At 40.3% G+C, this 19243-nt stretch overlaps 1 protein-coding gene across 1 annotated transcript; it reads left to right on the forward strand.

Annotated features, from left to right (window-relative positions):
* Positions 1 to 4937: 4937 nt before the first annotated feature.
* hs3st3b1a (heparan sulfate (glucosamine) 3-O-sulfotransferase 3B1a) lies at positions 4938 to 17507 on the forward strand. Its single transcript, XM_031312823.2, has 2 exons — positions 4938 to 5786; positions 15602 to 17507. The coding sequence occupies exons 1-2, from the start codon at positions 5293 to 5295 to the stop codon at positions 16218 to 16220; spliced, it is 1113 nt and encodes a 370-aa protein (XP_031168683.1). The 5' UTR covers positions 4938 to 5292; the 3' UTR covers positions 16221 to 17507.
* The last annotated feature ends 1736 nt before the right edge of the window (positions 17508 to 19243 follow it).

Genomic DNA, 19243 nt, shown 5'->3' on the forward strand with positions numbered 1-19243 from the left:
AGTCCCCCAGTGCAGGCTCAATCACTTTAAGAACTCCTTTGTCCCCATGTCCATCAAAGCCCTAAATGGCAAACCAGCCAGAGCCAGTACTCTTGAAATGCTGCTTTTATCTGAACGCATGTACATTTTTGTTATTATTCTATGTTGATGAGGCTGCTTACCCTTCTTACACATATTATGTACACTATTATGATAACTATTATGATGTGTCGTACAACAGTTCTGTGTATATACTGTATTAGTGACAGACTGTGTACTGTATGTATGCACTATGTTATGTTGTATTTCCTAAACAGCAGATACGGTATGTGTGTGTCCAAGACAAATTTCCTTCAGGGACAATACAGTCTATCTTATCTTATCTTATCTTATCTTATATGTTCCTCTGAAAGTGGAAGTACATAATTGAAATAGATCTGAAAATGAAATGATAAAGTTATATCACACCTGATTCCACAACATTTATGATAAAATTATGAACCATCTGGATATTGTGAAAAAGACCCAGACAGTGGCCGGGTTGGCTCAGTGGTAGAGCAGGAGCACATAATACGGAGAGGTTTATACCTTGATGCAGAGGTCGAGGGTTCGAATCTGACCTGTAACAATTTCCTGCATGTCTTCCCCCTTTCTCACCTAGCTGTCCTATTGGAAAAAGGCCAAAAAATAATCATAAAAATAAAATAAAAAAGACCCAGATAACTCATATGATTACAGGAATGAACAACCTGTTTTGATACTGAATAATGTTTGAGACAACTTCAGTGCTACACAAAGTTGTCTGCGGTGCAATACAAAACAAAACCCTTCATTATAGGGAAAAATAAGGGAAAAACAAATAGGGCATGTCAGCATGAGGTAATGTTCTTAAACCAATACAGTTACATGTTTGAAAAGCTTTTATTTGTCTAACTGGATAAATGCTTTTAACATGATTGTCATCAGCAGTTTGAGGCGAGATCCTGCTTCATGTTTTAGAAGCATTGCAACCAAATGCCCCTCGGATTAAACAAATGCTCATGCCTGAAAGTATGAAAGTCAGTGCATCTTTATTTCTGGTAGTGTAATAGAGTCACACTTACCTATGATAAACTACCATTACCGGATACAGAGTTTGTGCAAGACTTGGCAGGACCAGAAAATCTAAGCCTGCTTGAGCCCTCCAACCTGCCACAGGGCTGCTTCCAGGTCCAGGAGGACATCAGTGAGCAATAAGACCTTTTCTACAGGATCAAGTGAGGAAATCCGCTCAGGCTACGACTATTTCTTAACAGAAGATAAGATGGTCTTTAGCATGGCTCCGGAGAATTTATAGACATTTTAAATGGCCTTAGCCAGAGTTGAAGACCTTGAAGGAGGACTTAAGGAGCCAGAGTGGTGTCTTGATCTGCCTCTCGGCTCACCTAATAACTCTGTCATTAGATTGAGGGCTTTGCGTGTGTAAGACCTAGTCTGTCCTACTGTTGTTGCATTTGTTTGTTCTTTCTGGGATAGAGCAGCGGATGAGATCATCCATCAGTCCACTTTACCCTCTAATGGGCTCAGATCTCTGACATCTGGAGGTTGCGTGTGTATGTTTATTTAGGACTATAAATGCACTATAACTAATAGACCTTACCATAGATCGCAATTACATGAAAAGCATGCACAAATCCATACAAGAAACACACACAGGGCTCACCTATTCACCTGATTCCCACTTCATTCACACAACTGCTAGAATGCTAAAAAGTGAGTTTTGAAAACGTGTTGACAAGACAAGGTGATAAGCAATCATAGGTTGTTAGCAGCACCGTTAAAGCTGCATTGTGCAGGCAGATGTGTGAGACGCCATGTGTCCTTGTAACGTAGAAAGACACAGCTTTAGTCTTTCTCTTTACTGTGAAAACTCAGAACGTTTCACTTTCACTAAATTAGAAAATGACTTGATAATGGCAGACTGACAACTCAAATAGACAAAAGTTAGATTAGGTTACATTTGTTTATACTGTAGCTATACGGTACGATAGACGATACACGCCTGCATATCAGTGTGTGTCCTGATGCAAGACTTTATTTAATTGTCTGGTTTTCAAGTAGGTTGCTGTATATGTCATCTGTTTAGGCTGCAGAAGAGGAGTGTGTTAACATGGTTCAGTTAGTGTAATCTTACTGAGGATGTGTAGAACAAGTCAAGCACTCCCTTTAGTGTGTCCGGTTTACTTCTCCTGAGTCTTTGTGAGATGACACAGAGTGAAAATGTGTGTGTGTGTGTGTGTGTGTGTGTGTGTGTGTGTGTGTGTGTGTGTGAGAGAGAGAGAGAGGTGTTGTCTCCGTGCATCATGAAGCACAACAGATGGAACAAATCAGCCCACACTATTCGGAAACTCAGAAAAAGTGTGTCTGCTTGTTTGTGTGTGTGTGTGTGTGTGTGTGCCGTGTGTGTGTGCCCTGTGTGTGTGTGTGTGTATCCTCCCTCAGGTGTATTTTGTTCTTCCTGTCACGACTATGCTCTACTTTGAAGTATGCCAATCCTCTGCATGCAGACAAAGATGAAACCTCAGAAAAAGGCCAAAATAAGGCCCATGTCCCCTTTATATAGTGTGCTATACTGTAGTGAACATAAATCCTTGTAAATACATCTACATATCATCTCTCAAAGTATCAATATAGCTTTTACGGTACTGTCATGAAATTCTAAGTAAATAAATAATTTGCCATATTAATGTGCTGTATGTTTAATTGTCTCTGAATATTTTTAAGAATATATAAATAGGTAACTATATTATATACCTTGATATGTTTGAATAATATTGGACTAAATGATGTTGCTTTTCTCAGAAAAAAGCTCGGATTAACCCTACCTACCAAACGTCAACTACCTGGTGAAGAAAATGTGCTAAATGCACATTTTTTGTTTAATTCAGTTAAATTCAATGTTCTTATGTCACTCGCAACATACATCATATTATTTGATATATTACGGAGACATATATTGTCCAACCTTGTACTATAAATAGTACAAATAAATAAATACAAATACTTTGTCGTAAAAAGGCCAAGTTAGACAAACATATTGTAACATATTTCAAAACAGATTTTTTTATGTAGTGATTTACTCAGTTATATTGACTGATAGTGTTCTCATACTGGGAGTTGTTGTTTTTGGACTTCAGAGTAACTATGAAGTTAATACTCGAACAACACTTGAACTCAACCATTCAACTTCCACCCAGAGAGTTCCAGTACAGTACACAGTGCAAAGACAAACATGGTCTGTACACAGAGCATAAAAAGGGCAAACCATGACTGTGTAGCTCCAACCAAACCCCTTGACGTACACATATTCCCAAACAGGTTATCTTGTGCTCATGCACTGTGAAAATGCAACTATTAGGATTAAAACCACACACACACACACGCACACACACACACACACACACACACACACACACACACACACACACACACACACACACACACACACAGATATCATATATAGCAGTGTCTGAGAGATGAGATAAGGGACTTAGATGAAGGGGGCAGGGTTGTCTCTAGTGAAACTCTGACTGACATGGCAGCTCTGGGGTAATCCTGCTAATCCTCTGCTAGCTCAGGGGTTCAGTGGAACTGAAGGCCTTTGACCCTGCATCAAGAGAAGGTGCTAACACCTCCCACACACACACACACACACACACACACACACACACACACACACACACACACAGACAGACAGACCAAGTGGCATTAGTGGTATTTAAAGAAGTCATAGTCACACATCTTCACCAAAACACACCTAAAGAGTAAATAATTAATCTGTATAGATCCCCAAAATACGCTGATAACATTTGTTGATGTAGAACGAACGGCATGTTCACATTGTTCGGAATGATTGCAAGGGAAATTAGGAAGGATTATGAGATGAATTAACTCTGACTCACTGGACCATTCGTCCCACAATACCAGCAAAAGTGTGAAGCTGTTAACGAAACAGCTGTTCCGTGACACATATTTTGAAGTCATGTCGCTAGTTTGTCTGCTTGTATCTAAAGCGGACGTCTGGATACAGTTCAAAAGTGCACATGTAAAGATGTAAACATGCAAGTAAATATGTATGCGTTTTCAAGAGCATGAGCAAAAGAGAGCTATATTCTCTATATACATTATCTATTTCATATTTGCGATTATTTGTGATCCATATGTCCACCAAGATTTAAAAATACAGGAATGCCATCAAGCTCAAATTACTTATAAATGACTTACTAAATAATATTAAAACCAAATAAGAGGTTCTCACATCTCAAACTGTTGTTTGGTTACTGTTATAAGAAAATATGTTTTCTCTTAATTGTGCTCCATAATGGAAAAATAAAAACGGACCACATTTTACCTCTGACAAGGACTCGGTTTGTAATATCATCCGGTGTTTGACATTAAAAAGGCTGTAATCATGTTCAGGTTGGAGGGATTGTTCAGCTCCACTGGCAGTCATCCGCCCTCCAGTGTTTCTGGGGCTCTGAGAGCTGCGTCAAGGTACACAAAGAAAGGCAGAACAAGACCGGAACCGTTGTACATTTCAAAATAAAAGTGATGTTAGTGAGTATTACAGCACCTTTATGCGAATCTGCAAATCAAATCACTGGAAGAAATCCAGTGTCCAAAGACAAAAATGCTTACAACATGGAGTTATTACACTGATTTTACAGTTGGAACACATATTTGAACATAATTCGAAAACATTTATGAACACACTGTAAAACAACACACACACACACACACACACACACACACACACACACACACACACACACACACACACACACACACACACACACAGTTTACGCCGCTACATTTCCACCAGGTTTATTTTAAAAGGTGCTACCGGAAGTAGGTTTTTATAATCCGGCACACTTGATGCTGTTGCCTGGCGTAGATAACTTGGTGCTGCTGTGTGAGCGCTCACACACTGAGAGCAAGTGATGGGAGACAACCTCGGTCTCTGACGCGCGTATCGCTCACCTGGCGATATTTTCATCGCCTGTTTTGTGATTTTTTTAAAAGAATTTATTTCGTCACATTTTTGTTTGTATCAAGAATAAAAATACCAATCAATTCTCCAAGCAGACCTGGAGTTGAAGCAGGAGGTGAACGCCCGCCGTACAATTTATTATCAGTTTCCATGTTGGCTATAGTTTGTGTTAAGGGAAATTGCGCACCGGTTGGCCAGGATCTGAGTCATGGCAGAGGAGTGAGGCGCCTTTGCCAAAATGCCTGTTAACTGGAATAGGACTGTAACTTTTTCACAGCGGTCCTATGGAATATAGTCCGATTTTACACAATCTATATGTTGTGCCATCATCCCACGCGAAAAACAAAGTATTTGTGTTCTGCATAATGCTGTCCCTCTGGGTGTATATGATTTATTGTTGTGTTGGCTACTGCTCAACTATGCCAAACCTGGCGTACGGCTCGGTAAACAGACATGAAAAATATTCAGAAGTTGACAATAAGGAGTCCTCTCTCGGGGCTTCCAGGGACTTGCTGAATAACGAAAACGACTTGGACAGCAGAGGAGAAGAGTGGGATGAAATTAGAGGCGAGGCGAAGGCGTTGGATGATAATGCCATGTCAGGTTTCCTCAATGAGTCGGAAAGTAAAAAGTTGCCCCAGGCGATCATCATCGGGGTGAAGAAAGGAGGGACCCGGGCGCTGCTGGAGTTTCTGCGCCTGCATCCAGACATCAGAGCGGTGGGAGCAGAGCCGCACTTCTTCGACCGCAACTACGACAAGGGACTGAAGTGGTACAGGTAGCCTATCACACTTATCTGCTGTTTTAAAATATTAATTGTGAACTGAGCTCTGCTATGCTTTTTTTTTTTTTTTTTTTTTTATTTTTTTTTTTTATAAATACATTTCATAAAGGCCCTTTTCCTTGCTCAAGGGCATCTCATGTGCAGGAAGCATACATCTTTTCCAGAATAAAAATCAAACATCATTGTTCCTCTTGTAAAAATCGTATTTACACTTTGTGCCACCTTCATGCAACTTTCATCTACTTTGTATCATATGATTTAACCATAAAAACCACAAGACAGTAGGCTGTAATATCTATGATAGGCTAAATAAAAAGCAAATTTCAATTACTGTAGAACATCTGGATTTGACCGTCAGAGCAAACAAAAAAACATTTAAATACAGATTTTCTCCTTTAAAAGTCTATTTTCATGTAACCTTTAACTTTCTTATATTGCACCATAGCTACTAAATTACATTATCTTGACAAGTCCCATAACATTTTCTGCAACAGTAAAACTAATGTGATAACCAGCTGTGAAATCAATTCATATTTTAGTGCAATACAACAAGAAAAGGTCTTTTTTTAATACCATAGGTTTTTAATACCATGGGTAAGTAACGTGATCCTACAGGTAGATTTAAACAAAATCTTAAGAATTGCTGATTTCATAATAGATTAAGGTTTTGTAGTGAAGTTTGAAATGTGCTGTGACCTTTTAGTGATTTATGTCAATCTTTAGAAGGACGGTAAACTGAAGGTGACTTTAAACCCCACTCTATTACTGTCTTTATTAAACCAGAGACTAAATATGTTCACAGTTTGTCATGTTTATAACCTTCATTATGCTTTAGGCCTGAACACAAAACATGAGTGACAAGTAATATCTACCTCTGAAAAACAGACTTCACAGTAAACTAATACATTAGGTATGTTGTTACTGATAGAAATAAAAGTGAAACCAATAAAACACTGCTGATAAGTGTACCACAAACTGTTGATACACATTAAGAGCAGGACATTTTAACATCTAGACGATGCATTGTACAGTTTTAACAACTGCAGGTGCAATCAACCCGCTAATGTCAGTATACCACAGGTCATAGGGCTCAACAATATGTATCCACATTTCTATTTCTTTCATTTGTGGCTTTTTGACAACAAGGGGGCACCACCAGGTAGAAAGAGATAAAGCAAAAAAACTTCCATTTAGATTTGACATGAATTTTGGATGCAGCTCAAAGAGAGAAACACCCCTTGGTTTATGGTTAGGAGTCAGCAAGTTACATCATGTCATCCTTGAGCAGCCTGAGATTCAAAATTATGAGTTCCAGTGTATTGATTCAGTGGCAGTAATTTGTTTTGATCTTCAATCTAAAATAGGCATCAATGTCAAAGGCAGAGATCCAGGACCTGAGGCTGCTTAGACCTTCAACATTGTGTAATGTAACATTTTATTGTATTCTCTGCCATGGCAACCATTGTCCTTGTACCATGCCTCACAGTCTCAATATACAAGCTCTTTACTATTGACTCAGCTGCACAGTTTCACAACATGCTACTCTTAGTGGAAATAAATCACAAACACACTATTTGTGGAAATTATTGATCTTTTATGTACCCAAAACATTCCCGGAAATGGTTTGGCTTTGAAAGCTTTGCATCAGAGCAACCACACTGTTAATAAGAGATGCTGCTGTTTCAAGTGTCCATTTGACTGAGCTGAGGGATTAACAGGCAATGTCAAAGGATCTAGACACTGTTTCAAAGCTGGCTCCATAAAGCTACAATAGGGGAAGCGAAGCATTGTTCAAAGGACTTCTCGCTTAAGCTCCTTTAAGAATTTCCGGACAGGTTTTAAGACATTTTTGGATGACCAGTGTGTGGAGAGTGGTCTTTTGTCCATCTCTACAGACTGAGCAGGAAGAACAAATTGAAATCATCCTATGTTTGAAGATTTTTTTATCGCACTAAGCCCGAATGCTGTTGTTACAATGCAAGCGTGATGTAGGCAAAGGATGTTAACAATGAGTGAAAAAGAAGAAGAATATATCATTAAAGATGGATACAATGCAATGTTACGTAAGTTATAGTCAAAGAAGCAGCCAATTATAATTGAGACATGCCAGCGACTTGTTCACAGTGGCAGCTTGTGGATGTGGAAAACTGTTTCATCTTGGGACATGTATAATAAAGGCTTCTTTTCCCAGAGAGGTGATCTGGCTAATTAAAACAACTTGGCTTGAGTTGTCACAGTGAGAGCACTGTGCTACAGATTGACCCCATAAAGCAGAGCACCATGACATCGAGTCATCTCTTAATGATCATTTAGTGGAGCCCAGAAAAAAACCTTGCCTGGCTTTATGGTGGACAAATACGTTTTTGGTTGACTTAATAAATAAGCATTTGTATATGGTGTTTTAGCAGTTTGGCACATCTTTTTGAAGCCTGTTGAAACATTTCTTATTGCAGTCCTCTGTCCTGTCTGCACAGACGATAGTCTTCAAGATAGGCTAAGAGTATAAAGCCAGGAGAAGTTGTGTGTGGATTTGTTTTCCCATATGTTTCACATCATTGCCCCTAGATTAACAGCGTGCAGTAGTTTGGGGAGAGGAGCAGTCCGCTGGGTGGGCTTATCAGCTCCTGTGGTGGCATTGAGTTGTGCCAACGCCATTTATCTGCTGTGATTGGTGTGTCCATCCTGCTGGAGGTCTGCTGTGTCCGTCCTACTGGAGGCCCCACATAGCGGAGAGGCCCCTGCACAGCAGGACACCAACCACAATACAGCACGTTCTCACCCATTGGTAGAAACAGAGAAACAGGCAGACAATTGTGCACACTCAAACAGAAGGCCTTGGCCCCTCCTTTCTTTAATAACAGCACCAACTTCCTCCCATATGTCTTATTTTGGCAGGTTCATCTGCTGCATGCATGCTCAAATCAAATTCTTCTGTGTTCTATACAGTAGATGTGACTTAATTGTTGAGATTGTGTTTTTCCTCTTGAGGCTCCATATATAGAACAATGAGCGGCCTTCTTACTAACTCACTGAGGGTGTCAGACAAGACGGCCTAATCCTCCTCAGAGCCCCAGGGAAGCTTACTGCAGGCCAGTGGCAGATAGAGGGCAGTAAATTTAAAGTGAGTCTTTAGAAAGTGCAACAGTATTATGGAGCTCAATGAAAGGGGATGCTGGAGAACCCCTGAGGTCTGCATTAACCCTGACAATAAAAGAGCAGACAATTAGTGTGAAACATGTTTTCTCTGCGTTCACTTTGTATGCAAATGTGCTCAGAAGGGTGAAAGTGCCCTTTGACGAGGCCCAGCAGGAGTTCATCAGAAAGAGCATTCATTGGAACCTGCCCAAGAAAAGACTCAAACACTACACTTTTAAGCTTTTTAGCCTGAAAGTTGACTTTTAGAGATCTCTGTGTGGAAAGTTGCATTTTTCCCAAGAGAAGGTTCATGTGAGTCCACTGGTGGGATATTGCTCACTCAACACTTTTAGCTCTTTGCACGGACACAGGGGGTTTAGCGTAATTGAGAGAGCTCTCGATATAGATATATCCTCTAGCTTAAACTAATGTGTCAGCACACTGACAGGAAAAGAAGGGAAAACTGTGTCGATAATGAGATACTTTAAAGAAACAATTCACACATGCAGCTGTTATTTTTTATTTTTTATATTTCCACAAACCATAAAACCTTGCACTTTAAAACTTCCGACTATATAAGATTGTTTCCACTCATATACTAAAAATGATATTCCTAAATGCTAGTATTATTATTATTACATGTCATTTAGCTGACGCTTTTATCCAAAGCGACTTACAATTGCTATATATGTCAGAGGTCACACGCCTCTGGAGCAACTAGGGGTTAAGTGCCTTGCTCAGGGGTACATTGGTTGATGTATTGCAGTGGGAATCGAACTCGGGTCTCCCACACCAAAGGCATGTGTCATATCCACTGCGCCATCACCACCCACATAATAGTATTATAGTCATAGTATTCCTAGAATAAGTCCACTAGATTGTCAATACTGGTAATTTGCACCTCCCCTGCCTATTCTAGAGATTGAAGATTTAATTTGCTGCAACAACCCCCTAGGCTTTTGCTTCAAGATAATTGTCAAACCACAGCACTTATTACAGCACTTTGGAAACACTGAAACAAAACATGTTCACTCCATTATATCCCCATGAGTTGTTGACTTCCTCATCTCTCTCCTTTGTAGTATCTTCAGAGAGAATGTGTTGTTTCCTGCTTCTGTCTTTCTCTCCACTGCAGAGACTCCCTGACAGCAAGTCAGAGCAACTAGAAAGCACCAATCTGCCCCAGCCATCTTTGGTTTGCTTTACCGATCCTCTCAGACCAGCATGTGCCTGTGGGAAATTACCTCATTGCACCGATCACTACATATATTGGACACATTACATCCAAAGAGTTGATTGTCTTATCCAATTAAATGGAAACTCTGACATCATAACTGTGGATGTTTTGACAAAGTAAACAATGCCCATTTTTATTGAAGTGAAAATGCTTCCTTCTGACACTCCCAGCTGCAGTTGACTTTATCCACCTGCTCTCTCGTCTCTCTAGGCTGTAGCTGTAGCTGTTTCCTTCAGTTTTTCTCTAAAGGCAGTTTCTGTTCCTTTGTTGCTTCAACACTTCATTCCAAGAAATGTACTGAGAGTTACTTGATTATATTGGTTAGTGTTGTTGACCTTGTTCAACCAAGTCTTTATTATCACTGGTACAGTAGTTGCTTAGCTGCTGGCTGTCTTTCAGCTTTTCTATGAAGTTACTTTGTCACATCCAGAATTCCCTTTGTTCTTTGTGGACTTTTTACTGGATGCATTTTTGGATCCTGGTTAAAAGTGCTGCTTGGTTTAAAAAAAAAAAAAAAGATCAAAATGGATACAGCAGAGCTACAGATATTGTCTTTTTTAGTCTTCTTCCTTCCCGAAACTATGGAGCTGACAGTTTTGTCAGAGATTCGGGTTATGCTAGTAGTGGCTAATGTGGCCTTGAGCCTCTAGCCTCAAGCAGGTCTGGTAAGCTCACTTTTTTCTAACTTAACTTTCTAACTTTTTTCATTTTCAAGCTTGTAGTCTTCAGCCCCAACTGGCACTGACTCAAGTGACATCACATGAGGCAATTTATCAGCTCCCTCTAGAGTAACACAATGTTTTACACTTTTTTTCACATATGCAGTAGTGCTCCAAGACATGTAAACAGACTTTGATGTGCAAAATTGGTGGAGAACCCCTTTAAGTTAGTAGAAGTTATTGATTCACTGTTGGCTTGTGTTTTTATTGCTGCAGGGCACAGGATCTCCCTGTAAGTTCCTGGCCAGTGTAACATATTCTGGCTCATAGAAATAACCTACATTGGTTGTTGGTTGTTTCCTTTATTTGATCTTTAAAGTCAGACCTGTTGATTGTTCTCTTTGAGCTGTCCTCCAAACAGAGGCAGATAAAAACAACCTGTTCACAGTGACACAATGCGCTGAGACTGAAGGCTATTTTATGGTTTTGCGGAGGCTCCACGCAGAGCTTTCGCCGTAGCCTACGTAAGTTGCCTTTGTGCGTCGAGCCGGCATGTGTGTGTGTGTAGTAGAGCGAGGTAGAGAGAGACAGTGACGGTGATTAGCTTCGGAGCGAGTAGTGACTCTAGAGTCATAGTGAGAGAAACAAAGTGTCTCCCCTGTGTTTTCTGACCACGGTGGGAAATCTGTAGCAGGAAAAGTTAACCCTCTCCTTGAGTTCATGTTGTTTATGGAAAAGGAAAACCAGGAAATGAGTCGGGGGAAATGCAACTCTACCAAGTCACGGCCGAGCGACGTGTGTCACTGCAACATATAGTTACATTTTTCGAGAGGTGCACATCAGGCTACGGCGTAGGGTCTGGCGTAGACGCAGAGGGGTCTGCGGGGGTACGCCGTCAATTCGACGTAGAAGCATAAAACAGCCTTTACTCTCACGCTCTATTTGGAAGTATTTCCAAAGTTTCTCTGAATATATTTGTTAAAACAGTAGTTAAAGCAATAGCTACAAACCATACATACATACTGATTGAACTGCTGAAACAAAGTAGAACACGTTTTCAAGCGGCATGACACTGATATTGATTGTATCAAGCATTACCGATTCTGATCACTTTCACAAAGAGTGTAAAACCATCATGTGTAATTAACATTGTTGGTTTATGTTTTTCCAGCACCACCAACATGAGAAAAAGTGTGCTTGCTGGTTCTATAAATAATGGACTGTCAGAACTGTTATGTGTTAATGTAAGGCTGACAGTTGTGTGAGGGAAGACAGCATGTCTCACACACTGTTTTGTCTTCCTCTCTTCAGACTGGGCCTGTCTCCCTCAGACAGCCTGGTGGCCTTGGGTTCTGCATACTGACAGTAATAATGGAGGATAGGAAAAAAGCCATTCTCTGCACTATCGTTGTTGTTCAGGAATGCTGTTGAGATACTGAATCCTAGTCAACGTCATATAAGAAGGTCCTGACTATAAAGCACAATGACAATGACTTTCACACACATGACATAGCCTAAGAACTCATCCCCTAAAGATGCTTTCGTCTGGAAATCGTCTCACAGTATATATATTTAGTATAAGTGGCTGCATACCACCACTTCAAGAGTGATTCCCACGGTAGCTTTAACCCTTTCAGAGCTGCAGTGTGAGATTAAGACTTATCATAACATTAGTTAATGCTGTTTTTTTTCAGTCCCATTGGTCTAAAAAGCTGAAATATAGATGCCAATTAGAGTCAGTCAAGCAAGACTGTAGGATTTTTCTGCACTGTATTCCATACTTTGGTGAATTCATCACCAAGGGCATCATCCAGCAGCCGAGCACAAAGCCGCACGCAACGACGTTGTAAATTCCTACCTTTGAACCTGCTTCCTGATAGCAGTTAATGTAAACAAGACACCAGCTTTCATATGCCGTCTCCCCAGCAGTCAGCTTAATGGACACACCTGACCGCCCAGCAGACAAAAACAGAGGCAAATTATGCAACACACCACTCCTGGATTAATATCTGTCTGTAGGTCGCAATAGTGGTGACTTATCTTGACTTAAAACTTAGACTTAGACTTGGGCTTCTGGGTCAGTGGGTCGACCTATGCAGTCTCCGTCCTCCAACAGTGCACCTGATTCTATCTAATCCTCTCTTTGCTCCTTGCAGTCCTTCCTCTCTTGCTTTATCTCATTCTCTTAACAGTCGTCTTTTCTGCCTCCCTCCGTTATCTCCGCAGCCCCTGCTGCTAGTTTAACAGGACAGGTTAGAGGGCAGATGATTTTAATTTGTATGCCCAAGCATCAATAAAGACTTTTTATTATTGCAGAAATTATAGGCAGAAACTCTTTAAAGCTTAGACTCCTTGCATTATGACTTTACAGCCCACTTAGATGTTACAGTTTTAGAATAAAGCAGTGTATTTAGCTTTATGAAGTCAAATAGGAACATGTAAAATTTATGAAGTGGCAAAAGTCAGCTCTCTGTGGCTCAATTCTGGAAAGAGGACTGTTTTTTTTTACGGAATTGAAGCTGAATGATAATGTCTTTGCATGGCTGATTGTTAGATGAAGATAAACTGAAACCTATTGGTTTCAGGCGACATTGTTTATTAAGCAGAACAAATTGTGAAAGCTTGCTACATCTGCCCCCCTAAGGCAACTCTCTCACTCCTCGCTCAGTCAGAGATGTTGTTCCTTGCTCTATCTCTCTGCTAAGATGAATAATGCATGTACTTCTTACACAGATTGTTTTGCTCTGGGACTATGTGGAAAGTTTTTGATTGATTGATTTGTAGTAAGTTTGTGCATCCCTTGAGACCCCAAGAAAGGCCTACAAGCACTTTGCTTGTGTGTATCCAAGAGATGCAGAAGATAATTGCAGGGGGCTCAGATAGAGTTGTTTTTGTCTCTCACACCTATTACCTTGATTAGGTTTATGGGTTTTCCACCACATACAATGGTGACTAAGACACTCAGGGAGAGAGAAGCGGAATAAATGTGTAAGAGCTAGGGCCTCCATAGAAAGAAAAGAGCAGGTGACATTAGGTGATGAAATTGCATAAGAAAGAGAACCCCTTGCGTGTTTGTATGACACTAATGAGGTATGAGTGATGCCTACTTTTTCCATAATCACTAAAGCTTTTTTTCCCAGTGTTCTGCACAGCAAAAATCTCACAGATCATTTTAGGCTCATTTCCACCATATAAATTTGTAAGACATAAGCTGCTGGGTTTGAAGAGGGATATTGTAGCTCCTTGTGCGTGTACCAACAGATGGGTGGAAATTATTGTAATCCCATTTAATGACATGGCTCCTCTGCTCTCCCGTTGTTCAATTTAGATCAACCGCTCACAATCAAAACATGAGAATAATACCAGATACTGTTATAATTGAAGATTTACATTTTGACTGACTTAAACCATAATGAGGTATGTTGGAGGGCTGATGCTTGTGAACATCACATGTTTATTTCCATCTAGCAGAAAATGAGATATCTCTTGCTTTCAAGAAATTAAATCTATACGAGATATACTCTGATGAAGGACTGCAGAGACCAACATGTTAGTTTGATGCAGTTAATAAATAAATCTCTTGAATCTCTTTTTACACATAACAAGTAGGGAAGTGTTCACAGCTAGTGTGGAGTTCATACTTTTATTTAACTGTGTATACAGTAAATAGGTTAACATACAACTCACACCTTTTGTAATTCTTGAGCCAGCAGTTTGTGGTGTTGTTAAATTGCATTACATTTTTATGAGTGGTGGATGAGGAACATTTTCATATAAAGTGCAGTTTGATGCAACATAACCTAAAAATACACTATAGAGTTGAGTGAACACTGTCTGACACAGTCTCACAAAGCTATGCAGGAGTTAGTGTTACTATGCCCATCACTTGTATTTCTTAATGGATTAACTGCTTACCATTGAGTCTCATCGTCGTGGCCACATATCTCTCTCCCTCTCTCCCTCTCTCCTTCTCTCTCTAGAGACAAGCCAGCCAACGAGGCAGTCAACCAGCCTCTAATGCTCTAGCGTGTTTGGCTTAGTTCTAATCCCCCTTGGCTCTCTTTAGCCATTATCCAGTCAGGGCTGCAGTTAACAGGCTATATTATGACCAACCAGAGCCGTCCAGGGTCCATATTGAGAATATGCAGTTATGGGAATAGCTCCCAAGCTTTGCATTTTCTCCTGAGGAAAGCAAGGCTCCTTTAAATCTTCATGTTACACAAATTTACAGACACATATGAGGAGTAAGGTGCAGTCACAGTCATCTTGTCTTGGCATGACATTTGGAAGCATAATGCTGCCTATTCACAGTTAAACCGTCCTTTGTATAATGTAATGGAGGTGTGCGATATTTCAATGTGAGGATTGTGGGGTTTGAAAGAGGATTGAGGTCTTAAGGTAGATTAAATACAGCAGTGGGAGATGAATGTATTCCTTTAGGGTTTGTATTTTAAAAAAATGTCATGAACTGTGTATTGTGTTTACATGCAATGATTCATAGGCCTCCTGCTCTACCTACCAGTTCCTGTCACTTTAGGTACACTCAGACTCTGTTAATGTTGTTCATAATGTCTACAATTGTCTTCTTGATGATGATTGAACCTGCTCCTGCCTGACAGCACTTTAAACCTGCCAGGGAGCTACTGTGTCAATGTTCATCTCATCTTCATGTTTGGGGGCTTTTGTAAGTTTTCACTTTTAAAAAGTGGAAAGAAGACTGAAAAACATAATGGCCTGCAGCGCAAATGTAAATCAGTGTGTTTGTGTTCTTTTTGCAGGGAATTGATGCCCAAGTCATCAGAGGGCCAGCTGACCATGGAGAAGACCCCCAGCTACTATGTCACCAAGGAGGTCCCTGCAAGAATCTACACCATGTCTAAAGACACAAAGCTGATTGTAGTTGTCCGGGATCCTGTCACCCGAGCCATCTCAGACTACACCCAGACTCGCTCCAAGAAACCGGACATCCTCTCTTTCGAGAGCCTGACCTTTAAGAACATGTCAGCGGGTCTTATTGACACCACATGGAGCGCTGTTCAAATTGGCATGTACGCTAAGCACCTTGAGCACTGGCTCCAGTACTTCCCTACGGAGCAGCTGCTGTTTGTCAGCGGAGAGCGTCTGATTAGCGACCCTGCAGGCGAGATGGCTCGCGTCCAGGACTTTCTTGGGCTCAGGAGGGTGGTCACGGAGAAGCATTTCCACTTTAACCCAGCAAAGGGCTTCCCTTGCCTTAAGAGACCTGAGGGGAACAGCAAGCCACACTGCCTGGGCAAAACCAAAGGCAGGACCCATCCTAATATTGACCCAGAGGTGGTGCAGAGGCTAAGGGACTTTTATAAACCCTTTAATAGCAAGTTTTACCAGATGACTGGTCATGATTTTGGCTGGGACTGAGAGGAAATCTATGATGACGGACTTATGCTGGTCCCTTGTCTGAATTTTCACTCTGGAGATATTGTTATACCGTGTATGTACAGTATTTGGTGGATGTGTAAAAAGTTCAGAAATCTATTTTATGATAATTTATTGTTATGATATTAACTCACTAAGCTGCCTAACCAGGTTTATTCATGATCCACATCATGCTTCATGTTCCAGTTTTAATTCTCATCAAGTACATAAACATTTTTATAAAAGCACAATGTTTTTACGGGTATAATGAGCAGGGTCAGTATTCTTTTTTTCCCCAAGGACATTTTTTTGGCTTCGTGGATAAATTATTTTTCTTCTTTTACTTTTCCAAATGCTGCTTTTGCTTCACCTTAAGCTGAATGAGATCCAACTTTACAAACAACTGGTAATATCCCCTTAACATTTGCCTGACCCTCAGAGGTCTGTGGACCCTCTTAGTCAGGTCGATACAGGACTCAGCTGATCCAGTGCCACTTGCCAGGTGGATCAATACAGTAATAGCTCCTCATCATGTCAATTAGACCTGAGTGATGGCACTGCCTTGATCTCTCGAACACCGCAATAAAACATGGATCCATTAATGGTAGTAAGTTTATGGTTGACCCTTGAGCCAACTTCAAATTAATATAATAATATACATTTCCACCGCGATGTTTTGACTTTATGTCCATTTAGGAATGTTGATTAGGATACAATAGAGGGTCCTATCACGATATTCTGGGATGTTTTTTTTCTTCCAAAAACCTGCTGCACAGGCTTCAAAAAGCGTAATCATGTATTGCTCTTTCCAAAAAAGAAAATGATTCATATGGCTTAATCAAATTCATTGATCTGTACTGAAATGGCTCTCATGGATCATCCTTTACAGCTTCTTTTATTTTTTTTAATTTATTTTTTTTTTACCACAGAAGATACTAGATGTGTTAATGATGCCCTTACTGATAATACACCCACTGAAATAAGCATCTCTGTAGTTTACTTTCAGCGATAGCGGAAGAAAAGTAACAATAAACTTACTTAGGGCCAAAATTCCTCATGTAAATTTCATGTATGGTTGAGTTTTATTCAACCTTTATAGACATACATTTGTCAGCATTTTAACAGACGTCATTCCATAATGATGTACTGCAACCCCACTGTTGTAGAGGCACTATGTTGCTGTATGCATTGTTTTACAAACATGTAAATGAAGCAGGTTTGACTGAGAAGTTAATTAAAAGGTGCGGTGATGTCATTTTTTAATGAAGTAAGTTTTACCAAAATCATAAACAGTCTTTTATCTCTGGCTTTACTTTATTCAAATTATCTTACTGTATTATATTAAACATGCTGGTCTATGTTGTTGTTTTACTTTCTTAAAAATGTTGAACTTGTGTTCTCTTTAATGCACTACCCCCACCTTACCTGGATTTCTGGATCTCTGCAGGCAAAGGTGTACTGCTGTGTCTAATTTACCATCAACTGGCTAATTAGCACAGCGGCGTTAACTACTTTTAGCTGTCGCAACCACCCCACCCCCCACCCCCCACGCTGCCCCCAATGAGTGGGTTTTGTTGTCATGACCCCCAGAAACACATAACAAAGTGTCAGGTTTCTCATCTGGAGAGACATCACATATTTTGAAAAACACGAGCATTCCTTTATATCCCTGGATGACACTTAACACTCCCCCCTTGACAATATGAAGTGAGGTCAGGTTTCAGCTGCTGTTTAATGTGTTTATGTGGGTGTGAACAGGAGTTTTTTTTTCCTGGTTGTGTGTTTGAGCCATGACCTGAAGCACACGTAATCATGTTCATTATGCTGCTGATGATACAATATTTGGTTGCAGAATTACAGCTCTATTAACGAACAACCTTTATTTAACTCTCCAGCAAAACACCATCTACCTGGGGCTGCCAGAGGTGATGAAGCCAATCTCCCTGGTGGCAGCCTAGCAGTCTGATCACTCAGGAAGCAGCTCCCTTTGCAATTACAGGGATAAAGGAGGGGTGCTTTAATTGCTAGGCTTCCAACTGGGGAATTGCTGTTAGCGTACATCCCCCCAGGCTGTTGTAAGGGCGGCTGCTGTTGTTTGAAGGTTGGGAAGACAATACAAATAAGACACCTGGCAGCCCTGTGCATCAAGAAACTTTACACATCTACTTGGCAGCTACCACTGGGGAATCAGAGCTGCTGAATACAAATGAAAGAAAACATAACATCATAGTACAAAAGCAGACTGTTTGGTTTAGAGAAAAGATGTAGAGAAATTTGGAGTTTGGGTCCTGCAGTGAATCATGTTTCTTAATGCATCTCAGTAGGGTTGAATGAGCTTTCGTAACTTTTTTTCACATTTTGATTGCTGACCTTTTTTACTCTCACATGAATATAGTGAGCTATTATACCAGGTCAGGCCACATATGACAGCCAAAGCCTATTTTGTCTTTAGATTTTCAAAGAATCATGAAAGTTGAAAAAGGTTAAAGAACAGCAAATGTTTAACATTGTTGATTTGGTTTAGTCATCGACAGGAAGAACAGTGCAGCTGGAGCTTTTTTAAATACTGGAGGTATTTATCTTCAAGCACCATGAAAGCCTGATCTCTAGGACAGAACTAACATCTCTGAAATCTACAGAGCACCCAAATCAGAAAGATAAGAATGGGGACATAATCATTCTTACTGTGGTTAAACTTTGTTTCAGAGGTAAGCAAGACAACTGCCTTCCTCTCTTGTCCGTAATCTTTTATTCTGCATTGTCCAAACCCTTAATCCTAATCCGATTGGAAGGGCAAGCATTAAACTGAGACAGTAGATTTGGAGTTGACAGATATGTGCTGACATAGCTAATCCAAATCCAATCCCTTTTCCAAAATGGCTTCTAAGTGTGGGACCAACTTGATTTACCCAATTTAAAATACAACATGGGTGAGAATGTTTGTGTAAATATAAGGCAGATGTTTTTTCTAAATTACAGATTTGTGCACAACACACCCACTGCTTGAACTTGCCAGGTCAAATCTA

This window comes from Sander lucioperca, chromosome 21, assembly GCF_008315115.2.
Source record: "Sander lucioperca isolate FBNREF2018 chromosome 21, SLUC_FBN_1.2, whole genome shotgun sequence".
NCBI lineage: Eukaryota > Metazoa > Chordata > Actinopteri > Perciformes > Percidae > Sander > Sander lucioperca.